The 21,188-nt window shown below is 38.5% G+C and overlaps 1 protein-coding gene across 7 annotated transcripts in view; it reads right to left on the bottom strand.

Moving 5' to 3' along the window:
• Positions 1–21,188, bottom strand: part of nod2l.L (nucleotide-binding oligomerization domain-containing protein 2-like L homeolog) — a 42,339-nt gene that overhangs the window by 20,556 nt on the left and 595 nt on the right. For 6 of the 7 annotated variants that reach the window (XR_005966940.1, XM_018257795.2, XM_041590129.1 and 3 more), the window contains exons 2-4: positions 16,344–16,848; positions 8,513–8,618; positions 1,717–3,517 (exon numbers count right to left, since the gene is read on the bottom strand). Coding sequence is in view for 6 of the 7 variants with exons in the window: in XM_018257795.2 (XP_018113284.1) it covers positions 1,717–3,517; positions 8,513–8,618; positions 16,344–16,802 (2,366 nt within the window). In the remaining variant the exon portion in view is untranslated. The remainder of the gene's footprint in view (positions 1–1,716; positions 3,518–8,512; positions 8,619–16,343; positions 16,849–21,188) is intronic. The other variant, XM_041590131.1, reaches the window with a different exon arrangement.

Genomic DNA, 21,188 nt, shown 5'->3' with positions numbered 1-21,188 from the left:
TTTCAATAGCTTTCCATCTTCTATTTTTTACTGTCAAAAATTCAAGTTTAAAGGGGAACTCCACAAAAAACATAACTTAAGCTTTTTGAAAAGTAAACATAATTTCAAGCAACTTTGCAATATACATCAATTAAAAAATATACAGACTTTTCATGATTTTTAATGGTTTCTGACAGTTCCCTAAACCTATCCCCCTGCTCTTCTGCTGATCTTTCGGATTATTTTGCTGAGCTGGCTGACTATTGTTACAGCCAGCTGTCCTTAGACTGCATCCTCCTAACCCTACAATTCCCTGCACATGATTTCAATAAAGAATGGAACATCATAGTCCAAAGCATTGTAGGTTATGCCGTTCATGTATGTTGCCTGTAAGGGAGGAACTCCACGGACGATTTCGGAGCGATCTGACGCACAGTGCAAAAACGCAGGCGTCAAGACGGAAATAAGGTTAGAGATGGAAATGTTGGATGAAGTTGCAGCGTTCATCCGACGTGTCACAATTGTCGGATGCAGATGCAGCGTCGTGTTGCGTCGGACGAGCGATGCAACACCATCCGACGTTCCTGTTGCTTACCTTATTTCCATCACATCCGACTGGACACTTGCGTTTTTGCGCAGCATGTCGGATGGCGCTAAATTGCCCGTGAAGTTCCTCCCTAAGCTGTGGAGAAGTTGTTACAATTTGTAACATATGTGTTTTAGTCCCTCCTTCTCTGCTAGGATTTCAAAAGGATACAGAAAGAGAAGAACTGTTAACCAGCTGGATTGCAGCATAGAAAATGGCAGGTAATTGTGATGGGTATATTAGGGGTTTCTGTGTCATGTGGGCCTCTTTATCAAATTTTGGTTTGGAAGCCAGAGTTCCCCTTTAATGTTCTCTGGTGTTTCACTCTGGCAGCTCAGTAATCAGGTGCAGATTCTGAACTGTTACAATTTGGTACAATAGTTGATACATTTAGTTGATTTCTCAGCAGTATCATTAGAATATTTGCAACTAGTGTATCAATTCTAACAAGTGTCTTTAATGAAACTGAATGATTCTGCTCAGCAGGGACAGAGATAAGAAATGTATCAATTAAATTTATCAATTTCAAAAAGTTACAGAGTCCACAACACCCCACCCCCCCCCCCCCACACACACACACACACACACACACACACACCTGAGCTGCTTTAGAAAGTCATAAGAAGGTGAAAAACCGAACAGGGGCATTATCAGGAATGATAACTGCTAATAAGTGGTTATCATCAGCCTTGATGCCGCCACCTTCCGCTGCATGCTTAATACTTTACCAATGGAGCAAAGAGGAGTTGCATCGCTTATGCAGAGAAAATTTTTGCGCTCTCTGCACTAGCAGAGCCAAATTTCTGAAAGTTGAAAGATGACGGCTTTTTGCCGGTTTTCAGCTTGCCTCATGGTAGGCCATGGTGGTTAATGAAATGCTCTAATATGTGTGGTTTTTTTTCAGATGAGAACCAACTGTACTTGTACCTACAGCTGTAGGTAGGTACACCTCCTCAGAGGCCCTATATGCGTGTATTCTGAGTGGTTAGGTCTGCACTACAAAAATCTCTTCATAAGTGTAGGTTTAGACCACATCATAAGTATAGGTTTAGACCACACTAACATAGGATATGTTACACCTAATATATCTAAAAGAATATTGAAGAATATTTTCGAAACACAATCTTTTAAATGAAAGCAAATGCACTTACTAAAGGGCCTGGCAAAGATGAAGACATGGGATCAGCTGTTCAATTCCATTATCTCCAACAGAATTGTGATCAAGTTGTATGCCAATTGGGTTTTTCAGATGCTTCAGCACAAACGCTAGTGCTGCACACTCAGATGGGCCTATGCCACAGTAGGTTATCTTAAAATGGTCCACTTCTAGTCCTTTCACAGAACTCTTTGCTAATTTTCTGTCCTGCATCTCATAAATGCACTTTATAAGCCAGACAAACTGTGGCATAGCATGCATAGCCTTCTTCTCTCCTGGCACAGCAGGTGGTATTGATTTAAAGTGCTTCTTTATACCCTTGCTCAAACATCTCTTAATGGTGGCACACTTACTTGGCAATTTTTTAGACTGCCATGATTCATCAAGTAAATCATAAAGTTTTTGGGAGAACAGGCCAGACACAAAGTTAGCTGTAATCTGGAGATTGTGCTTCTCTATTGTCTGTAGCATGATTTCATTCTCTTTCTGCCAGCATCTCTGGACACATATGTGGGGGATCCTTTGTACAAAAGAATCATTTGTTGAATTAGTGGTCCAGCTAAATAAATGTTGAAGAGAAGAAGAACTAACATCATCACTCACTGTGATGTACAATGCTGCAAAAAAGCACTGGAATGTAATATGAAGAAATTCATAGTGTTGCATAGGTAATCTAACATTTACAGAAAAGCTCTTAGAAAGAACAAGAAATCCCAAAGTTAAATCTTCCTCTGCAATGTTTGACTCAAGAATCTGCTGATGTGAAAAAACATATAACTCATGACATAGTCCCCAGAAAGCTAGTTTTCCAAGGCGGTTAATGGAGCTGGCAGTTTTCTTAAGTATATTCTCAGAATGCTTTGAGGCAGGTGCAGCATGTAGAAGAAAATGCTGAAGAGTTAATATATACATATCAGTCATAGTATGAGGGGAGCTACAGCCCTTTATGATCAGCTCCTTATGGCATTTTGAAACTATCCAGCAGAAAACAGGTATGTGGCATAAGCCATGAATAGATGAGTTCGCTTTTACCAGGCTAATGATTTTTTTGGAAATTTCTGCGTCACTGTGATGTTTGTTCATAAACATCTCCATCCCTTCTTCTGAAAATCCCTTTAAGATCAATTCTTTCTTGACATGCCTTCGTAAAACAACTGTGACAGCATCAGGTCGGCTGGTCACTACTTTCACAGAATCCTTCATTAGGTTTCCTTGAACCAAGTTAAAAACAGTGTTTTCAATACTTGTGGGGTCCATGGGAGAACAGTGTTTGTTATCATCAGTAAAGTTAAATTTAAATTCATCAAATCCATCAAATGTAAAAAGAACTTTTTTGGGATTTGCCAAAATGAACTGGAATATTTCTTCCTGAAGGTGATCTGGCCAACAACAGTGTTCAAAAAGCAGAGACTTAAGCGAAACCTGCTTTACAAGACAGCACAAACTTCGGCAACTAAATGGGAACACAAAGGCATAGTTCTGTAATGCCTTTCCATCAGCCCAGAGATGATGTATATGCTGAAGTAAAGTACTTTTGCCACTCCCTGCATCTCCGAGTATGAGGATTGTATCTGCATTTTCATTAATGACACCATAGGCATTAACAATATCCTGTAGCTCAAGAGGACTCTGTGAGCTCTGCTGATGTTCTGACACATTGCTGCCTTTAGAGAGCTCCAGAATGCTTTCTGTGTAAATGTTCTCCAAATAAAAATTTTCTCCACCATCATATGTACTAAGGAACTGTGACTGAGCAGAAATGGTGCACTTTAATTTCTTCTGATATGCTGAACACACTGACAAAGTAAGTAAAATAAACATTAGCATTTTTTAATCCAGGCATGACTGATTTTAACATTTGCATAACATTTGAAAGCAATTATGTTTGTCATGGCTTAAAAATAAAAACATTGAAATAAGTATGTAGAGATTAGGGTTGCGCCAAATCCATAACTTTTAGATACAACCGAATATTGAATCCTTCACAAAAGATTTAGTTAAATAATGAACCAAAACTGAACCCTTATTTGCATATCCAAATATCACCAAAAATATGGACAACTTACCCGTCAGTTGTTTAGTGCTTAAAGTGATAGTGACATTAAAAAAACTTTTTAAAATACGAATGTACATTAAAATCACCTATAGGTCATGTTGATCATTTTTGCTGAGAGGTTTGTTTTTGTAAGTAATTGTTAGTTGAAGTTTCTAAACCTGACTCTTTTGCCAACCTGACTGTCCCTTCTCAGTCTGTCAGTTAGAGTTTCTAATGCAAATGGGCTCCTGCTGCACAAATATGGCAGCCCCTCATAGACAAACACAGGAAGTTAGATGGGTAATGTAAAAGCATTGGGCAAATACTTTTTGGCAAAAAGTAGCATGCAAAGCCAATATTATGATAGATGTAAAAAAAAGCATAATTTCTGTTGTCAGTATCTCTTTAAAGTCAAATTTTAATTTGCCTGAACACATATTGTGAAAAAAGTACTACACATCCCAATCATGGATTTGGCATGTCTGGGGTCCTAATTATGATTCCAGTCAGGACACTATCTTTAAGGATTTTTTTAAGTTCTCCCCATTGTAGTATGGGCAGGGGCAATCTGAGGGCTACTTGGGTTCTTGTACTATTACATCCACATACAAGACATATAGTTAGCAGCACACAATCTGAAGCGAACAATCTTCTTCATCCACAGATGTTAGGGAGTTAATTGAGTCCACTTTATGTATCCTGTAGCATACAAGTCCATTGAAGACATCATGTTTGTACACTTAAGGTTCAGAGTGCACTGCCAACATACTGTATCAATGGAACATGTTGTAAACAAGTCACACAGTGCTGCAGGGGATTAGGCCCAGGCATTTCTGTGTCTGTAAATGTATTGTAATGTAATGTATGTATAACTAGGAAACAGTACAACACTTATGTTGTTCTAAAACAATTTGAGACAATTTGCAATTGGTTTTCATTTTTTATTATTTGTGATTCTTGAGTTAATTAGCTATCTATTCAGTAGCTCTCCAGTTTGCAGTTTCAGCAATCTGGTTGCTAGAGTCCATATTACCTTAACCACCATGCACTGATTTGAATAAGAGAATGGAATATGAATAGGAGGGCCTGAATAGAATGATGAATTATAAAAAGTAGCAATAACAATACAGCAAATTGAAAAATTGCTTCGAATTGGCTATGTTTTAATGTTCTAAAAGTTAAATTACAGGTAAACCACTCCTTTAAAGGGGTGGTTCACCTTTAAATTAAATTTTAATATGATGTAGAAAGTGATATTTTTTTATGGTTTTTGAGTTATTTAGCTTGTTATTTAGCAGCTCTTTAGTTTGCAATGTCAACAGTCTGATTGCTAGTGTACAAATTACCCTAGCAACCATCCATTTATTTGAATAAGAGACTGGAATATGAATAGGAGAGGCCTGAATAGAAAGAGGAGCAATAAAAAGTATCAATAACAATACATTTGTAGCCTTACAGAGCATTTAATTTTTAGATGGGGTCACCATTTGAAAGCTGGAAAGAATCAGAAGAAGAAGGCAAATAATCAAAAAAAAGTACAAACAAAATGAAGGCCAATTAAAAAGTTGCTTAGAATTAGTAATTGTATAACATACTAAAAGTTAACGTAAGGGTGAACCATTCCTTTAAATTTTAGTATGATGTAGAGAGTGATATTCTGAGTTTTGTTTTTTGTCATTTATGGTTTTTGAGTTATCTAGCTTTTTATTCAGCAGCTCTCCAGTTTACAGTTTCAGCAATCTGGTTGCTAGGGTCAAATAACCCTGGAATATGAATAGGAGAGGGCCTGAATAGAAAGATGAGTAATAAAAAGTAGCAATAACAATAAATGTATAGCCTTACAGAGCAGATAAGGTCAGTGACCCCTATATGAAAGCTTGAAAGAGTCAGAAGAAGAAGGCACATCATTCAAAAACTATAAAAATGAAAAAATGAAAGCCAACTGAAAAGTTGCATTTTTCAAAGTTAAATTAGCAAATTCTACAACATACTAAAAGTTAACTTAAATGTGAACAGTTAATTTCTTTGAAATGCAGTGCAAATGGTGTAGTTCTCTTTTCTTTACATTTACATAAAATTCTTGGAATTTAATTCTGTTTATATGAAAAAGTATTATTACAGAAGTTAAAATTGTTCCCTTTCTTTAGAAAGAAAGAAATGAAAGGGACTTTACTGCACCATGTATACACATGTATCCATTATTGACTAATTGGATAGCAAAACCTTAAAGGAGCAACTTAACCCCTTGTTCAACATGAGTTCAATGAATATGGATTGTACTTTTTGTTTATTGTTTTCATCACAAATCTATGTTTTGTGTTATTTCTTGAACTAAACAAGGAACCAATTCAAACAAGAAAATTAAAGATACTGCATGTATGGTTCCTGAGAGGTAGATAATCAGATTACCAGTGAAAACATAAACCCCTCTGCATAATGCATTCCTGCTGATGTGTAAACCAAAATAGTTACAACAAATGGAGGAGAGTGGTGTCTCCTAGTAATCTTATTATCTGCCTCACAAGGACCTATCATGATGTAGCTTCTGTTTGCCCATTTGCCCTGTTTCATGCAAGAAATAATATAAACCATAGATTATCAGGATTAAAAGGAGCAAAAAATATATCCAACACAAGTCCTACGTACTAAACTAATGTTTAACAAGGGATATACTCTCCCTTTAAATTTTTGGTTATATCTAACAAACAGTTTTCTTTCTTCAGTTGACATGAAGTTATTAACACCTGCAGGCTATAAAAAAGCAATATATTGTATAATGCAGCACTTTTTGGGCCATATTCAATTCAGTGAGAAAACGTTATCTCATGGTTTATCATATGAAAACTCATGGACGAGATTCAATTTAAGGAGAAAAAAACTTTCTCCTAATTCACTTCCAGTTTTTTCCCATAGACTTCAATAGAGTTTTCACATGATAAACTGTGAGATATGTTTTTCTGAATTGAATTGAATCTTGTCCATGAGTTTTCATGTGATAAACGCTTTTTTCACTGAATCTGGCCCAATATTACAAAACAATAAAACACACAATAAGTATTTGTTAATACAAGGTGCAAAGTTTCCTACAGCTATTATCACTTGTAGCAACCAATCAGCAAGTAGATTTTACATGTCACCAATTTATACAAATATCTTATTGGGTGCTATAGGTTATTCCACCAGGGCAAACTTTGTATGATTTATTACATATGGGGGAAAATGCTGTGTGAGAACAGCACAGGTTTCATACATTCTGACAAATGGAAACCATAAAATGCCAGGTCCTGAAACCATTTCTTTAGTCTCAGAAGGAGATATATGCAGAAATATGAAGACTTGGGGGTGAAAGTTAGATTTCACCTCTTGATAATTATGCCTTTACAAATCCCAGAGAAGTGACCAAACTTCACTCATTGTGGCAAGCTCTAGTTTCACTCTTTAAAGGAAAACTATACCCCCCAAACAATGTAGATCTCTATAAAAAGATATTGCATAAAACAGCTCATATGTAAAATCCTGCTTCATGTAAATAAACCATTTTCATAATAATATACTTTTCTAGTAGTATGTGCCATTGGGTAATCATGAATAGAAAATTGCCATTTTAAAAAATAAGGGCCGTCCCCTGGGATCGTAGGATTCACTGTACTCACAAACATACCAACAAACCATACATGTTAGGTCACATGAGCCAATTAACAGACAGAGTTGTGTCTTTTGCTTCCACACTTGTTCCTGTTACAGTCAGGGGCACATTTACAAAGCTCGAGTGAAGGATTCGAATTAAAAAAACTTCGAATTTCGAAGTGTTTTTTGGGCTACTTCGACCATCGAATGGGCTACTTCGACCTTCGACTACGACTTCGACTACGAATCGAACTATTCGAACTAAAAATCGTTCGACTATTCGACCATTCGATAATCGAAGTACTGTCTCTTTAAGAAAAACTTCGACCCCCTAGTTCGGCAGCTAAAAGCTACCGAACTCAATGTTAGCCTATGGGGAAGGTCCCCATAGGCTTGCCTGTGTTTTTTTGATCGAAGGATATTCCTTCGATCGTTGGATTAAAATCCTTCGAATCGTTCGATTCGAAGGATTTAATCGTTTGATCGAACGAATAATCCTTCGATCGTTCGATCGCAGGATTTGCGCTAAATCGTTCGACTTCGATATTCGAAGTCGAACGATTTTAGTTCCTGGTCGAATATCGAGGGTTAATTAACCCTCAATATTCGACCCATAGTAAATCTGCCCCTTAGAGTTGAAGTATTTCTGGTCAGGTGATCTCTGAGGCAGCACACAGACCATCACGAAATGGTGGCTCAAGGCAAGAGATATAAAAGGGCAAGATTTACTTAAATATATATTCCAGTTAGGTAAGATTCTTTAATATGCCACTTAATATGATATGAACTATCTGTTGCTTAAGTGTTCATTTTGGGGGTATAGTTTTCCTTTAATATATATGCCCCTTTAAGCTATGCATTAGCAACTAGTTCCCAGTGGTATTACGGAAAGTCAATTTCAGAATAAAATGCTATTTATTGTACCAAAGCTATAATTTTAGGCATAGAACAAAGGACTCAATGACAAAAAAAACAACTTTTCAATGTTTGTTTAAAATTTATTTCACATACTTGCTTTAATTTAATTTAATATGTGGAAATTTTTTGGATCATCTTTGGGATTTATAATATTACAAGACACTTGAAACTATAAGTACTGCAAAGATTTTGTTTATTAAATGACACTTACCATCTGGAACAAAATGTTCTCCTCTTTCAATGCGACAGATAAACTCTATGAGACATTTCGCAGATTCATTGCCTTTCCCTCTGAAGAGATCAAGGAGTCTCCTTGCCTGTAAAGAGAATAAAAGTATAATGTATTAATTCTGGATATGATCAACAGTTAAGGCAAACAAAGATATAGCAGACTAGACTTAACAGTGCTACACAGTACCAGGTGGCAAGTGGACAATAGGCATGGCCCCCATATTTTTTCTAATTTAGCTGGTGCTCCTCTGGTTAGTTATGTCAATTTATAGAAGATGAGTACAATTTGAGCATTAAGGCTAAACTCCATGGGAGATTTTGTAGGATGGTGTTGAACTGACAAATGCATCCTCTAAGTCAGATGTAGTCACATGGGTCAAAACATAAGAGGACTGTTACAAAAATCTGATGTGTAAACAATCAAAATATTTCCATCAGACGAGACACATAGGTTGTACATCAAAACAGAGTAAGTGTGCAACTCTTGAAAAGACTGAGCAGAGCTGAGCACAGGGCCCTGTAGGGAATATATAGAAAGATTAGAGCAGTGATACCCAACCAGTAGCTCGTGAGCAACATGTTGCTCTCCAACCCCTTGGATGTTGCTCCCAGTGGCCTCAGAGCAGGTACTTATTTTTGAATTCTAGGCTTGGAGGCAAGTTTTAGTTACATAAAAACCAGGTGTACTGCCAAACAGAGTCTCAATGTAGGTTGACAATCCATATAGGGGCTACCAAGTGGCCAATCACAGCACTTATTTGCAGGGGCGATCCTGGCCCCTCTGCCGCCTGAGGCAGCAGCAGTTGCTGCTGCCCCCCCCTCCCCTTGGAAATTCGCTCTTAAAGTACCAGGAGCAGCATTTTTGCTGCCCCTGGTACCTAGTGGGGCGCTGCCGCCTGAGGCGACAGCCTCAACTCGCCTCATTGGTGAAGCCCCCCTGCCTATTTGGCACCCCAAGAACATTTTTCATGCTTGTGTCGCTCCCCAACTCCTTTTACTTCTGAATGTTGCTCACAGGTTTGAAAGGTTGGGGATCCCTGGATTAGAGCATGCAGGTATGCAGAGGAATGCAGGTCACTAAAGGACAAGATAAGATTATTTTATACTAGTTGTTTTCAGATAGATCACCAGAAATAATGACCAATGACTTCCTATTTTCTATGTATGACCGTTTTTCTAATATTGAAGTGTAAAGTGTAATTTTTCACCTTCTGAAGCCGCTCTGGGAGGGGGGGGGGTCGCCGATCCTGTACTATTCTAAATGGATACATTTAATGGATACATTTAGTTGATACATTTCTTATCTTTGTCCCTTGCTGAGCAGAATTTCTGGGTTTCATTACAGGCAGCTGTTAGAATTGATACAATTGTTGCTAATACTCCAGAGATGCTGCTGAGAAATGAGAAACTAAATGTTGCAAAATTGTAACAGTTTAGAGTCTGCGTCTGAATTACTGAGCTGCCAGAATCAGAGACATGAACATTCAACTTTAAACTTAGATTTTGGAAAAACAGTAAAAAATGTGAAGTAAGTGAAAAAAGTCTTTATTTCTGGGGAACAATCTAAAAACAACTGAATAGAAAAAAGTGTTTGGAAGGTGAACAGCCCCTTTAATGCAACACTTGACGGAACCAATAGTGAGAGTTTAGTATTGAGGTGGTGGAAAGAATTTAAGGGCAATAACACATGAGGATATTAGTCACCATGATAAATCTCCTCTACTATGAGTGTTTAATCTCCTGCAAGTGGTTTTCAACGGCAATAATCTAAATTGCCAGCAGGAAAACATACACACCACATCCGAGTTCGTCCAAAGTTTTTGAGAAGTCATCTGAAGTTGCCTTGCGAGGAATAGCATATAAAGTGCAGTGACTCAGCAGGCAGCTTTTTGGTGAGTGACAAGCTGAGCAAGAAGGAAGTACACACCCATGTCATGCTACAACTATAAAATACAGTAAATAACACAATTGTCTGTAAAGGGCAAGACATGCCACAGGCACAATTTTTTATTCACAACTGCTGCCACTCAGAGCTCTTTGCAAACAAAAAACAAAAATCCTGGTTGCCACCTGGTCCGGACTGAGAATTAAAATAGGCCCAGGCATTTCAGGTACACAGAGGCCCAATCAGCCCACATAGAGGCCCAAACAGCCCCCACCAGCACTTTATAGCAACCCCTCTGGCATTTGCCAGAACCTACAGATTGCCAGTCCGGGCCTGGTTGCCACCAACTATCTGTGCTGTCACCACCAGAGCCTCCAAAATATTTCAGCAAAAACAAGTACATGGTTTAAGCCTCCCGGTTTTACAGTATTTGAAGGATTCTGTGCAACTTGCAAGAGTGTGACATGAAATGCTTGTGCCAAATTGCGATTGTCAGGAGTAGCTCGCACACACACAGTCTGTGCATAAATTTGAATATTTTGATTTGTCATAAAATGGTTGGGCACTTAAAACTTAGATACTCATAATATTGCCATTCCAAAAATGTAAAATGGTTGAGTTTTTGTTCTATTGCAGCTTTGGTCTCCAATGCATTAATCTAGGTGGGGTCTTGCAAGTACCTTGTAAAGTGAATGAATAACCCTCTCCATCTGTGAATATATATCCCTTTTAATACAGGATAATAGCTCTCCATCAAAGATTTGCCTAAGTTAGAAAATGTTCATGACCACTATTTGTACGGACAAAAAATGATGATGATTGTAATTACTATTTTCCAACTCCCCTTGGGCTTTGGTAGGTTTCCTCCCACACTACAAAAACACAAAGGAAGGCTTACTGGCTCCTGACTATAGTGTGATAGTGCTTACAGCAAGTTTGTCACAACCTGCAGTTAGTTTTCCCCTAATTTAAGGGGGTGGGGTTTGATTAGTTGCACCTGAATAGACTGTATAAATAGAACCCCTGGGACTGCAGTGGAGCTTGCTCTAGTGTTTAGCTGCTGCCGGGGATCTGTAAGTGGGGGACCTGTAAGTGGGGTTACAAACACAGGAAATAAAGGGAGGGCTCTGTAAGTGGAGTTACAAACACCCTTGGTGTAGGAAGGAAGGGTTTGGGTTCCTAGAGCACTAGGCTGATTTTTCCTTGGGGTACAACCTATACAGTCGTGACGGTTTGCACCTCAATGGAAGGGTGTCCACTGTGCTAGGGGAAAGAATGGGGTTGGAGGAGTGTTTAAACTAGGCAAGGGGGGCGGTGAGATAAAGAATTATGGGGAAGCTAGGGTAGACGGGGCAGTGGGATTAGTAAGGAGTCATGGGGGAAGAGTGAGGCAGGCATACAGTTTACCAGCTAAGAAGGTCCCTCTGTTACAATGAAAACAGAATAATGCTAACTTAACATATAATTCTACACTTAGTTATGCAAATTTCAAAAGTAAAAGTAGTAACCAACGCTGTATGCTGGCAAATGCACGGAGTTTGTCAGGTAAAATGGGAGACCTAGAATTAATTGCATGCTCTAAAAATTATGATATAATTGGTATCATTGAGACTTGGTGGGATGAAACAGGATTGTGACTGGATTGTGAATTTAAATGGTTACACCCTTTTTAGGAGGGACAGAGGGATTAAAAAGGGTGGAGGAGTGTGTTTGTATGTAAAGCCTGAATTAAAACCATGTGCTAAAGAAATAACCATAGCTGGCACTGGTGAGGGTGTAGAATCCCTCTGGGTAGAGATTCTGACTGGGTAAAAGGTTACAAAGAGAATTATCATTGGTGTATGCTATAAACCACCAGCTACTCTTGCAGATACAAGCGGCTTCACATCTGGGTCAAGTTGTTGCTATGGGTGACTTCAATTATCCAGACATTGACTGGGGTAATGGGGTTGCTAAGACAGAACAAGCTAGTAGGTTTGTAAATATGCTGAATGACAACTTTTTATTCCAGCTCGTTCAAGAACCTACTAGGAATAACTCACTTTTGGACCTTGTAAGAACTAATAATACTGAACTCATCGCTAACATTTGTGTGGGTGAGCATTTAGGGAATAGTGATCACAACATGGTCTCCTTTGAGATTCTGTTGCAGAAGCAATTCTATAAGGGAGTAACTAAAACACAAAATTTCAGACGTGCAAACTTTGACAGTATAAGGGCATCTTTGCAACATATTAAGTGGGACATGCTTTTCACAGGGTTAAACACAGAACAACAATGGGAAGACTTTAAAATGCTGCTTAATAAATATACTTGTCAGTATATTCCACTTGTTATCAAGGAACGTTGTTGCAAAGCAAAACCTTTTTGGTTCAATAGAAGTGTTGGTGTTAAGGTGGGTAAGAAAAGGCGTGCTTTTAAGGCTTTCAAGTTAGCTGGTACAGCCGAATCATTTATAAGGTACAAAGATCCATTAAATCATGCAAAGAAGCTATAAGGCAAGCTAAAATTGTTATGGAAAAGGATATTGCAGCAAGCAGTAAAAAAAATCCAAAATTATTTTTTTAAATATGTTAATAGTAAAAAAAATGAAGTAGGAAGGGGTGGGACCTTTAGTATCAGAGGGGGGTCAGCTGGTTGATGAAAACAAAATAAAAGTGCAGATTCTGAACTCATGTCATCTGTCTACACAAATGAGGAACCAGTTAATGAAGGTTTCCTTCTTAATAGTCCCAATTCCAGTAATACAACTAATGATGCATGTTTCACACATGAGGAAATTCAAAAGAGACTAGAACACGTTAAGATTAACAAAGGCCCAGGGCCAGACGGTATTCATCCCAGGGTACTTAGCGAGCTTAGCTCTATGATTGCCAAACCTCTTTACTTAATTTTTCAGGATTCATTGAGGTCTGGCATAGTGCAGAGAGACTGGCGAATTGCTAATGTGGTGCCTCTATTCAAAAAAGGATCCCGTTCTCAGCCTCAAAACTATAGGCCAGTTAGTCTGACGTCCGTGGTAGGAAAGCTTTTCGAAGGGTTAATAAAGGATAAGATACTAGACTTTATAGCAAATCATAATACTATAATACTAGACTTTATAGCAAATCATAATACTATGATTTTATGCGTAATAGATCTTGCCAGACTAACTTAATTTCTTTTTATGAGAAGGTAAGCAGGGACCTCGATTCTGGGATGGCAGTGGATGTGATTTACTTAGACTTCTCTTAAGCATTTGATACAGTGCCACACAAAAGGTTACTGGTTAAATTAAAGAAATGTTGGCCTGGAACATAGTATTTGTACCTGGATAGAGAACTGGCTAAAAGATAGACTACAAAGAGTGGTGGTAAATGGAACATTTTCTAATTGGACCAGTGTTGTTAGTGGAGTACCGCAGGGCTCTGTACTAGGTCCCTTGCTTTTCAACTTGTTTATTAATGACCTGGAGGTGGGCATTGAAAGTGCTGTTTCTATTTTTGGAGATAATACTAATTTGTGCAGAACTATAGGTTCCATGCAGAATGCTGCTACTTTGCAGAGTGATCTGTCTAAGTTGGGAAACTAGGCAGCAAACTGGAAAATGAGATTCAATGTTGATAAATGCAAGGTTATGCACTTTGGCAAAAATAATATAAATGCAAGTTATACACTAAATGGCAGTGTGTTGGGAGTTTCCTTAAATGAGAAGGATCTAGGGGTTTTTGTAGATAACACGTTGTCTAATTCTGGGCAGTGTCATTCTGTAGCTACTAAAGCAAATAAAGTTCTGTCTTGCATAAAAAAGGGCATTAACTCAAGGGATGAAAACATAATTATGCCTCTTTATAGGTCCCTGGTAAGGCCTCATCTGGAGTATGCAGTGCAGTTTTGGACTCCAGTCTTTAAGAGCGATATAAATGAGCTGGAGAGAGTGCAGAGACGTGCAACTAAATTGGTTAGAGGGATGGAAGACTTAAATTATGAGGGTAGACTGTCAAGGTTGGGGTTGTTTTCTCTGGGAAAAAAAGGCGCTTCCGAGGGGACATGATTATACTTTACAAGTACATTAGAGTACATTATCGACAAATAGCAGGGGACCTTTTTACCCATAAAGTGGATCACCGTACCAGAAGCCACCCCTTTAGACTAGAAGAAAAGAACTTTCATTTGAAGCAACGTAACGGGTTCTTCACAGTCAGGACAGTGAGGTTGTGGAATACACTGCCGGGTGATGTTGTGATGGCTGATTCAGTCTTTAAGAATGGCTTGGATGACTTTTTGTACTGGAACGAAGTAGAGCAAGCGCACACCCACGGCAACCTCCTGAAGATAACAGCCTGGTGCTCAGTAGTAGAGGAAACGGCAACCTCCAAATTAAGCAGAAGAACAAAGATACCGGCACACAAGGCTTATTTGCAGGGAAACCCTTGCTTTAATTCAAAGTGCGGATGTGCAACGTTTCGGGGCCACGCCCCTTTCTCAAGCATTGGAAGACTTTTTGGACAGACATAATATCAAAGGCTATTGTGATACTAAACTCTATAGTTAGTATAGATATGGGTATATATAATTTATGTGAAAGTAGGGAGGGGTGTGTGTGTATGGATGCTGGGTTTTCATTTGGAGGGGTTGAACTTGATGGACTTTGTCTTTTTTCAACCCAATTTAACTATGAAACTATGTTATGGGAGTGTGGCAGCTGCAGCTGAACACAGAAGGGCCTCATGTAGTCTCCTAGCTGGCTGTTAAGCAACAAGAGGCAGCCAGGAGAAACACTACCAAATTTTTAACAAATCCTATTTCTTCGTAAAATTGTATTAGTTTATATATTTAACCTAACATCCATACTGCTACTTGAGGAAGCCTGTAGTGGAAACTAACAATGATGCAAAAATAATATTAAACTCCTTTGAGAATGGCACTGACACAAAAGCTCCAAACATCAATGAAATTAGCTATCTTCGTATTCTTTTCACTCATTTCTAAATAAAACTAATCAATAGCATTGGTATTCATATAAATAAATGTGTTTCCCCTCATAGGTGGTGCACACTAACACAGCCCAATCTCCAGATGGGGAAATCAATAGTATTTTTGTTTTCCATTTTTAGACACAGTGGTGCAATATTTGTCCCTGCTTGCTTTAACAATTGTGTCAGTTCTGGCACAAACTCAGCTGATTTCTTTGCAGAAATCAGTTTAGTGCGTTTATGCCGGAGATGACACTACAGTTCCAGATGTGAAAACAAAAGGAGGCAACAGCCTGCGTAGGATGAAGTAGCGTTGAAGCTACGAAACTCGTTAAGCATGGACTGCGTTTGATGCACTGTTGGTGATTTACTATCATGTAAAATATTTAATCTTCAATAAAATGGAAATTTTTTAACCTTCGACCTGGTTTGGTGCTCCGTGGATCAAAGACTTTTATTGATACAAATTGTTACGCTATATCCGGAGGCGTGTCGGCGTTGTTAGCACAGCCTAATCTGTTGGTCGGAGCCTGCTCTCTGGAGTTCGGGTGAGTGCTCTCCTTACGTGCTACTAACAGCCTGCGTAGGTGCTGAAATCAGCCTGTGTACTTCAGCGGGTTGATTTCAGCCCTCTGTGGGGCATTGGCACTAGCCTTAGGGCGTTGACACACAGGTGCTATCTTTGCATCATTGTCAGTGAGACACTATAGCGCTAATATATATAAATCACATTATCATTGAAAATTGCCTTCTCATGCATTTTTGGTGAATCGAGATTTCCAGTGACACCAATGCAAAATTATTTTGTGATGGCGTGCTATGTGAATGTAATAGAGAGGCTAGACTGTAAACTCCACCGAACAGGAACTAATACAATGAAATTACTCAAAAAAATCTGAGCAATATGTTGGCATTATACAGATAAATGTGAAACAGATCTACTAACGTAGTTCTTAATATCCTCAACTTACCTTTTGTGATGGTGAATAGATAGGCAAATGTATGAAGTCAATTTCATATTTTGAGACACAGCCATGTTGCAAAAGATGCTGGAGGACTACATCTACATGGTTATGGATTAAACGTACAATATGAGGTCGTACACATTGAAGATAAAGTAGTAGCTGAGAGTGGTCTTTAGGCAGAGAAATACATGTTATGTTCTCACTTGGTGCCTTCTCAGCCGCAGAAACAGCATCTATAAAGCTAGTACATGCATTTTCACCCTTGCAAACAATAACATCCAGGAGGTCTCTCACCAGCTTGGACAAGGGATGGCCCACAACATTGGCATCCCCATGTTCTTCCCAGCTAAGTGCATCCCAAGAGATAAGATAATCAAGCAGACTTTCATATTTATCCATAGACCATCCAGTCAATGTGGAAACCAACTGGTCTCTGTGAGTACTGACATACTGAAGTGAACACATCCCACATTCTGATCTCTTGGTGTAGTTGAGGGTAAAACAAAATTACCTGAAACAAAAGATATCCATTTCAAAAGATATAAATACAAGGAAATTAAAGATTTAGTTAGTTAGTTAGTTGGGATGAAGAAGTGCTGAAAGCCACTATCCATAAACACATTTTTCCCTATTCTCAATGGTCAACTTTTTTCGTTTCAAGAGAAATGTTCTGCTGATATAAGTTGGTAGCTAATCTGCCAAACAGCATGTGCTCCTCCGTAATTATCCAACCTAAAAAATGCAGGAACTAATAAGTAAAAAGGACCCTGAAAAAGATAGATGGATACCCACAAATAATCTAATAGGGAATTGACAGAATTAACTATTCACACATTCACTCTGCAACATTCTAAAAACGTGAGTACGGGTAAGGCATCCAATATCTCGAAACACTTTATCCCAAAAGCACCAAAAGGCCATTTCCCATAGATTCCATTTTATCCAAATATTAAGTTTTAAAAAAAAATATTTTCTTTTTCTCTGTAATAATGAAACAGTACCTTGTACTTGATCCAAACTAATATACAGTAAATCCTTGTTGGAAGTAAAACCAGCCTATTGGGGTTATGTAATGTTTACATGATTTTTTAGTAGACTTAAGATATGAATATCCAAATTACAGAAAGATCCATTATCTGGAATATACCAAGTACTAAGCATTCTGGATAACAGGTCTCATACCTGTACTAGGAACACAGAGAAAGCATTCAAAGTATTGAAGAGTAGTCTCCAAATCCTGTTGTCAAGCTTCCAATATGGATATTGGAGAAATGTGAGCCAGATTGGTCAGTTAACATTTCCAAAGATGACAATACTATTCAATGTAAGGAAAATATATTTATAGTTCTATTAATAGTACTACCAGAAAAAAACATGTAATCCTTAGCCTATATAGCCTATATTGCCTGTGGCACGGATTGGTAAATCATTAACACTCGGATTGGTAAATCATTAACAATCTGCTTAAAATACTTTTATTTAAAGGGATACTGTCATGGTAAAAAACATTTTTATAAAATGAGTCAGTTAATAGTGCTGCTCCAGCAGAATTCTGCACTGAAATCCATTTCTCAAAAGAGCAAACAGATTTTTTTATATTCAATTTTGAAATCTGACATGGGCTAGACATTTTGTCAATTTCCCAGCTGCCCCAAGTCATGTGACTTGTGCTCTGATAAACTTCAATCACTCTTTACTGCTGTACAGCAGCCAAACAAAAGAACAATGAGAAGGTAACCAGATAACAGCTCCCTAACACAAGATAACAACTGCCTGGTAGATCTAAGAACAACACTCAATAGTAAAAACCCATGTCCCACTGAGACTCCTTCAGTTACATTCAGAAGGAAAAACAGCAGCCTGCCAGAAAGCATTTCTCTCCTAAAGTGCAGGCACAAGTCACATGACCAGGGGCAGCTGGGAAATTGAGAAAATGTCAAGCCCCGTGTCAGATTTCAAAATTGAATATAAAAAAATTTGCTGTAGTAGCACTATTAACTGATGCGTTTTGAAAAAAAGACATTTTTTTCTGATGACAGGATCCCTTTAAAGGGGTTGTTCACCTTCTAACAATTTTTTCAGTTCAGTTGTTTTCAGACAGTTCACCAGAAATAAAGTATTTTTCCAATGACTTTCTATATTCTGTATGACTGTTTTTATAATATTAAAGTGTAAAGTGTCATATTCCATCTTCTAAAGCAGCTCTAGGAGGGGGGGTCACTGACCCTGTAAACTGTTCTAAATGGATACATTTAGTTGATACATTTCTTATCTTTGACCCTGCTGAGCAGAATCCCTGAGTTTCATTAAAGGCAGCTGTTAGACTTGATACAATAGTTGCTAATACTCCAGAGATGCTGCTGAGAAATGTATCAACTAAATGTAAAATTGTAACAGTTAAGATTCTGCACCTGAATCACTGAGCTGCCAGACTTAAACACCACACAGACATAACACTTTACACTTAGATTTTGGAAAAACTGTAAAAAAAAATTAAATAATGGAAAGTAATTGAAAAAAGTCTTTATTTCTGGGGAACAATCTGAAAACAATTGAACTGGAAAAAAAGTGTTTGGGAGGTGAACAACCCCTTTGACAACACCTGAGACCCAGTCAGAACTGGATGATGCAAGTGCTGCAGGTCTCTACACATAAAAACATTTAAAGTAAACTGTTAGTATTTCATTGCTAATTTAGCAAACTCAGTAACAAGGAGGCAGCACTGTATAGCATTAAAGAGGTTGTTCTCCTTCTAAACGCCTTTTTCAGTTGAGTTGTTTTCAGATTGTTCACCAGAAATAAAGACTTTTTTCAATTGCTATCCAATTTATATTTATCTTTTTTCTCAAATGTAATTTAAAGCTTAACGTTCCTGTCTCTGGTGTTTTAGTCTGGCAGCTCAGTGATCCAGGAGCAGATTCTGAACTGTTACAATTTGCTACATTTAGGGGCCCATTTACTTTGCTCGAGTGAAGGATTAGAAGAAAAAATACTTCGAATTTTGAATGGTCTAATATGGCTACTTCGACCATCGAATAGGCTACTTCGACTACGACTTCGAATCGAATGATTCGAAGTAAAAATCGTTCGACTATTTGACCATTCGATAGTCGAAGTACTGTCTCTTTAAAAAATACTTCGACCCCCTAGTTCGCCACCTAAAACCTACCGAGGCCAATGTTAGCCTATGGGGAAGGTCCCCATAGACTGCCTAACAATTTTCTGATCATAGGAAAATCCTTCGATTGTTGGATTAAAATCCTTTGAATCGTTCGATCGAACGATTATTCCTTCGATCGTAGGAATATCGCTAAATCCTTCGACTTCGATATTCGAAGTTGAAGGATTTCAATTTGGCAGTCGAATATCGAGGGTTAATTAACCCTCGATATTTGACCCTCAGTAAATCTGCCCCTTAGGGACTGGCCACGAGGGCAGATTTGGGGAGATTAGTTGCCAGGCGACAAATCTCCTCTTCTTTGCGACGACTAATCTCCTTGATATGCCTTAACGGGACTGCACTAGGCAAATCCATTATGGAAAAGGACCTTGGAGTCCTTGTAGATGATAAACTTGGCTGTAACAAGCAATGCCAGTCAGCAGCATCAAGGGCAAATAAGATCTTGAGCTGTATTAAAAGGGGCATAGAGTCACGGGAGGAGGGGGTCATTCTTCCACTTTATAGAGCACTTGTAAGGCCCCATCTAGAATATGCCGTACAGTTTTGGTCTCCATCACTCAAACAGGACATTATTGTATTAGAGAGGGTACAGAGAAGGGCAACTAAGCTGGTAAAAGGTATTGAAAATCTTAGCTATGAGGAAAGACTGTCCAAATTGGGGATGTTCACGCTGGAGAAGAGGCGCTTAAGGGGTGATATGATAACTATATATAAATATATAAGGGGATCGTATAATAATCTCTCTAATGCTTTATTTGCATTCAGATTAGAAGAAAAGAGGTTCCGCCTAAATATTCGGAAGGGGTTATATACAGTGAGAGCTGTGAAGATGTGGAATTCTCTCCCTGAATCAGTTGTACAGGCTGATACATTAGATAGCTTTAAGAAGGGGTTGAGTTGCTTTTTAGCAAGTGAGGGAATACAGGGTTATGGGAAATAGCTCATAGGACAAGTTGATCCAGGGACTAGTCCGATTGCCATTTTGGAGTCAGGAAGGAATTTTTCCCCATCTGAGGCAAATTGGAGAGGTTTCAGATGGTTTTTTTTGCCTTCCTCTAGATCAACTAGCAGTTAGGCAGAAAAAAAAAACTAAAAGGTTGAATTTGATGGACGTGTGTCTTTTTTTCAGCCTTACTTACTATGTTACTATGTTCTTTTACTATATTTTCTGAAGTCGCCCGTAATTGAATCACGAGGAAACTTCAGGGGACTTCGGAAAACGAAGCACTCCGACTGCCTGCCCTAAGGCGATTTTCATTTTAGCCAGATCGGGAAGAAGAGGAGATTTGTCGCCTGGCGACTAATCTCCCCAAATCTGTCCATGTGGCCAGACCCTTAGGGCTTGTTCACACGAGGAGATTCGGCACTGCGTTTTCCAAAGTCGTCCGAAGTTTCCTCCTTGAGACAACTTCGGATGACTACGGAAAACTAAGTGCTGCGTGTGCTTTAGCGCAGGTGACTTTTCATTAAAGCCTATGGGAAGACACGCTGAGGCAGTTCAGGGAGATTGTCGCCCAGAAGACGAGGTGATTAGTGACCCCCCCCCTCCCAGAGCTGCTTTAGTAGGTGAAAATTTAAACTTCACACTTAAATATTATTAAAACAAGTACAAATAGAAAATAGAAAGTAATTGCAAAAAGTCTTTATTTTCTGCTGAAAACAACTAAATT

Source organism: Xenopus laevis, chromosome 4L (assembly GCF_017654675.1).
Source record: "Xenopus laevis strain J_2021 chromosome 4L, Xenopus_laevis_v10.1, whole genome shotgun sequence".
NCBI lineage: Eukaryota > Metazoa > Chordata > Amphibia > Anura > Pipidae > Xenopus > Xenopus laevis.
Note: the sequence above shows the minus strand (reverse complement) of the source record. Positions and strands in the feature narration are given on the sequence as shown.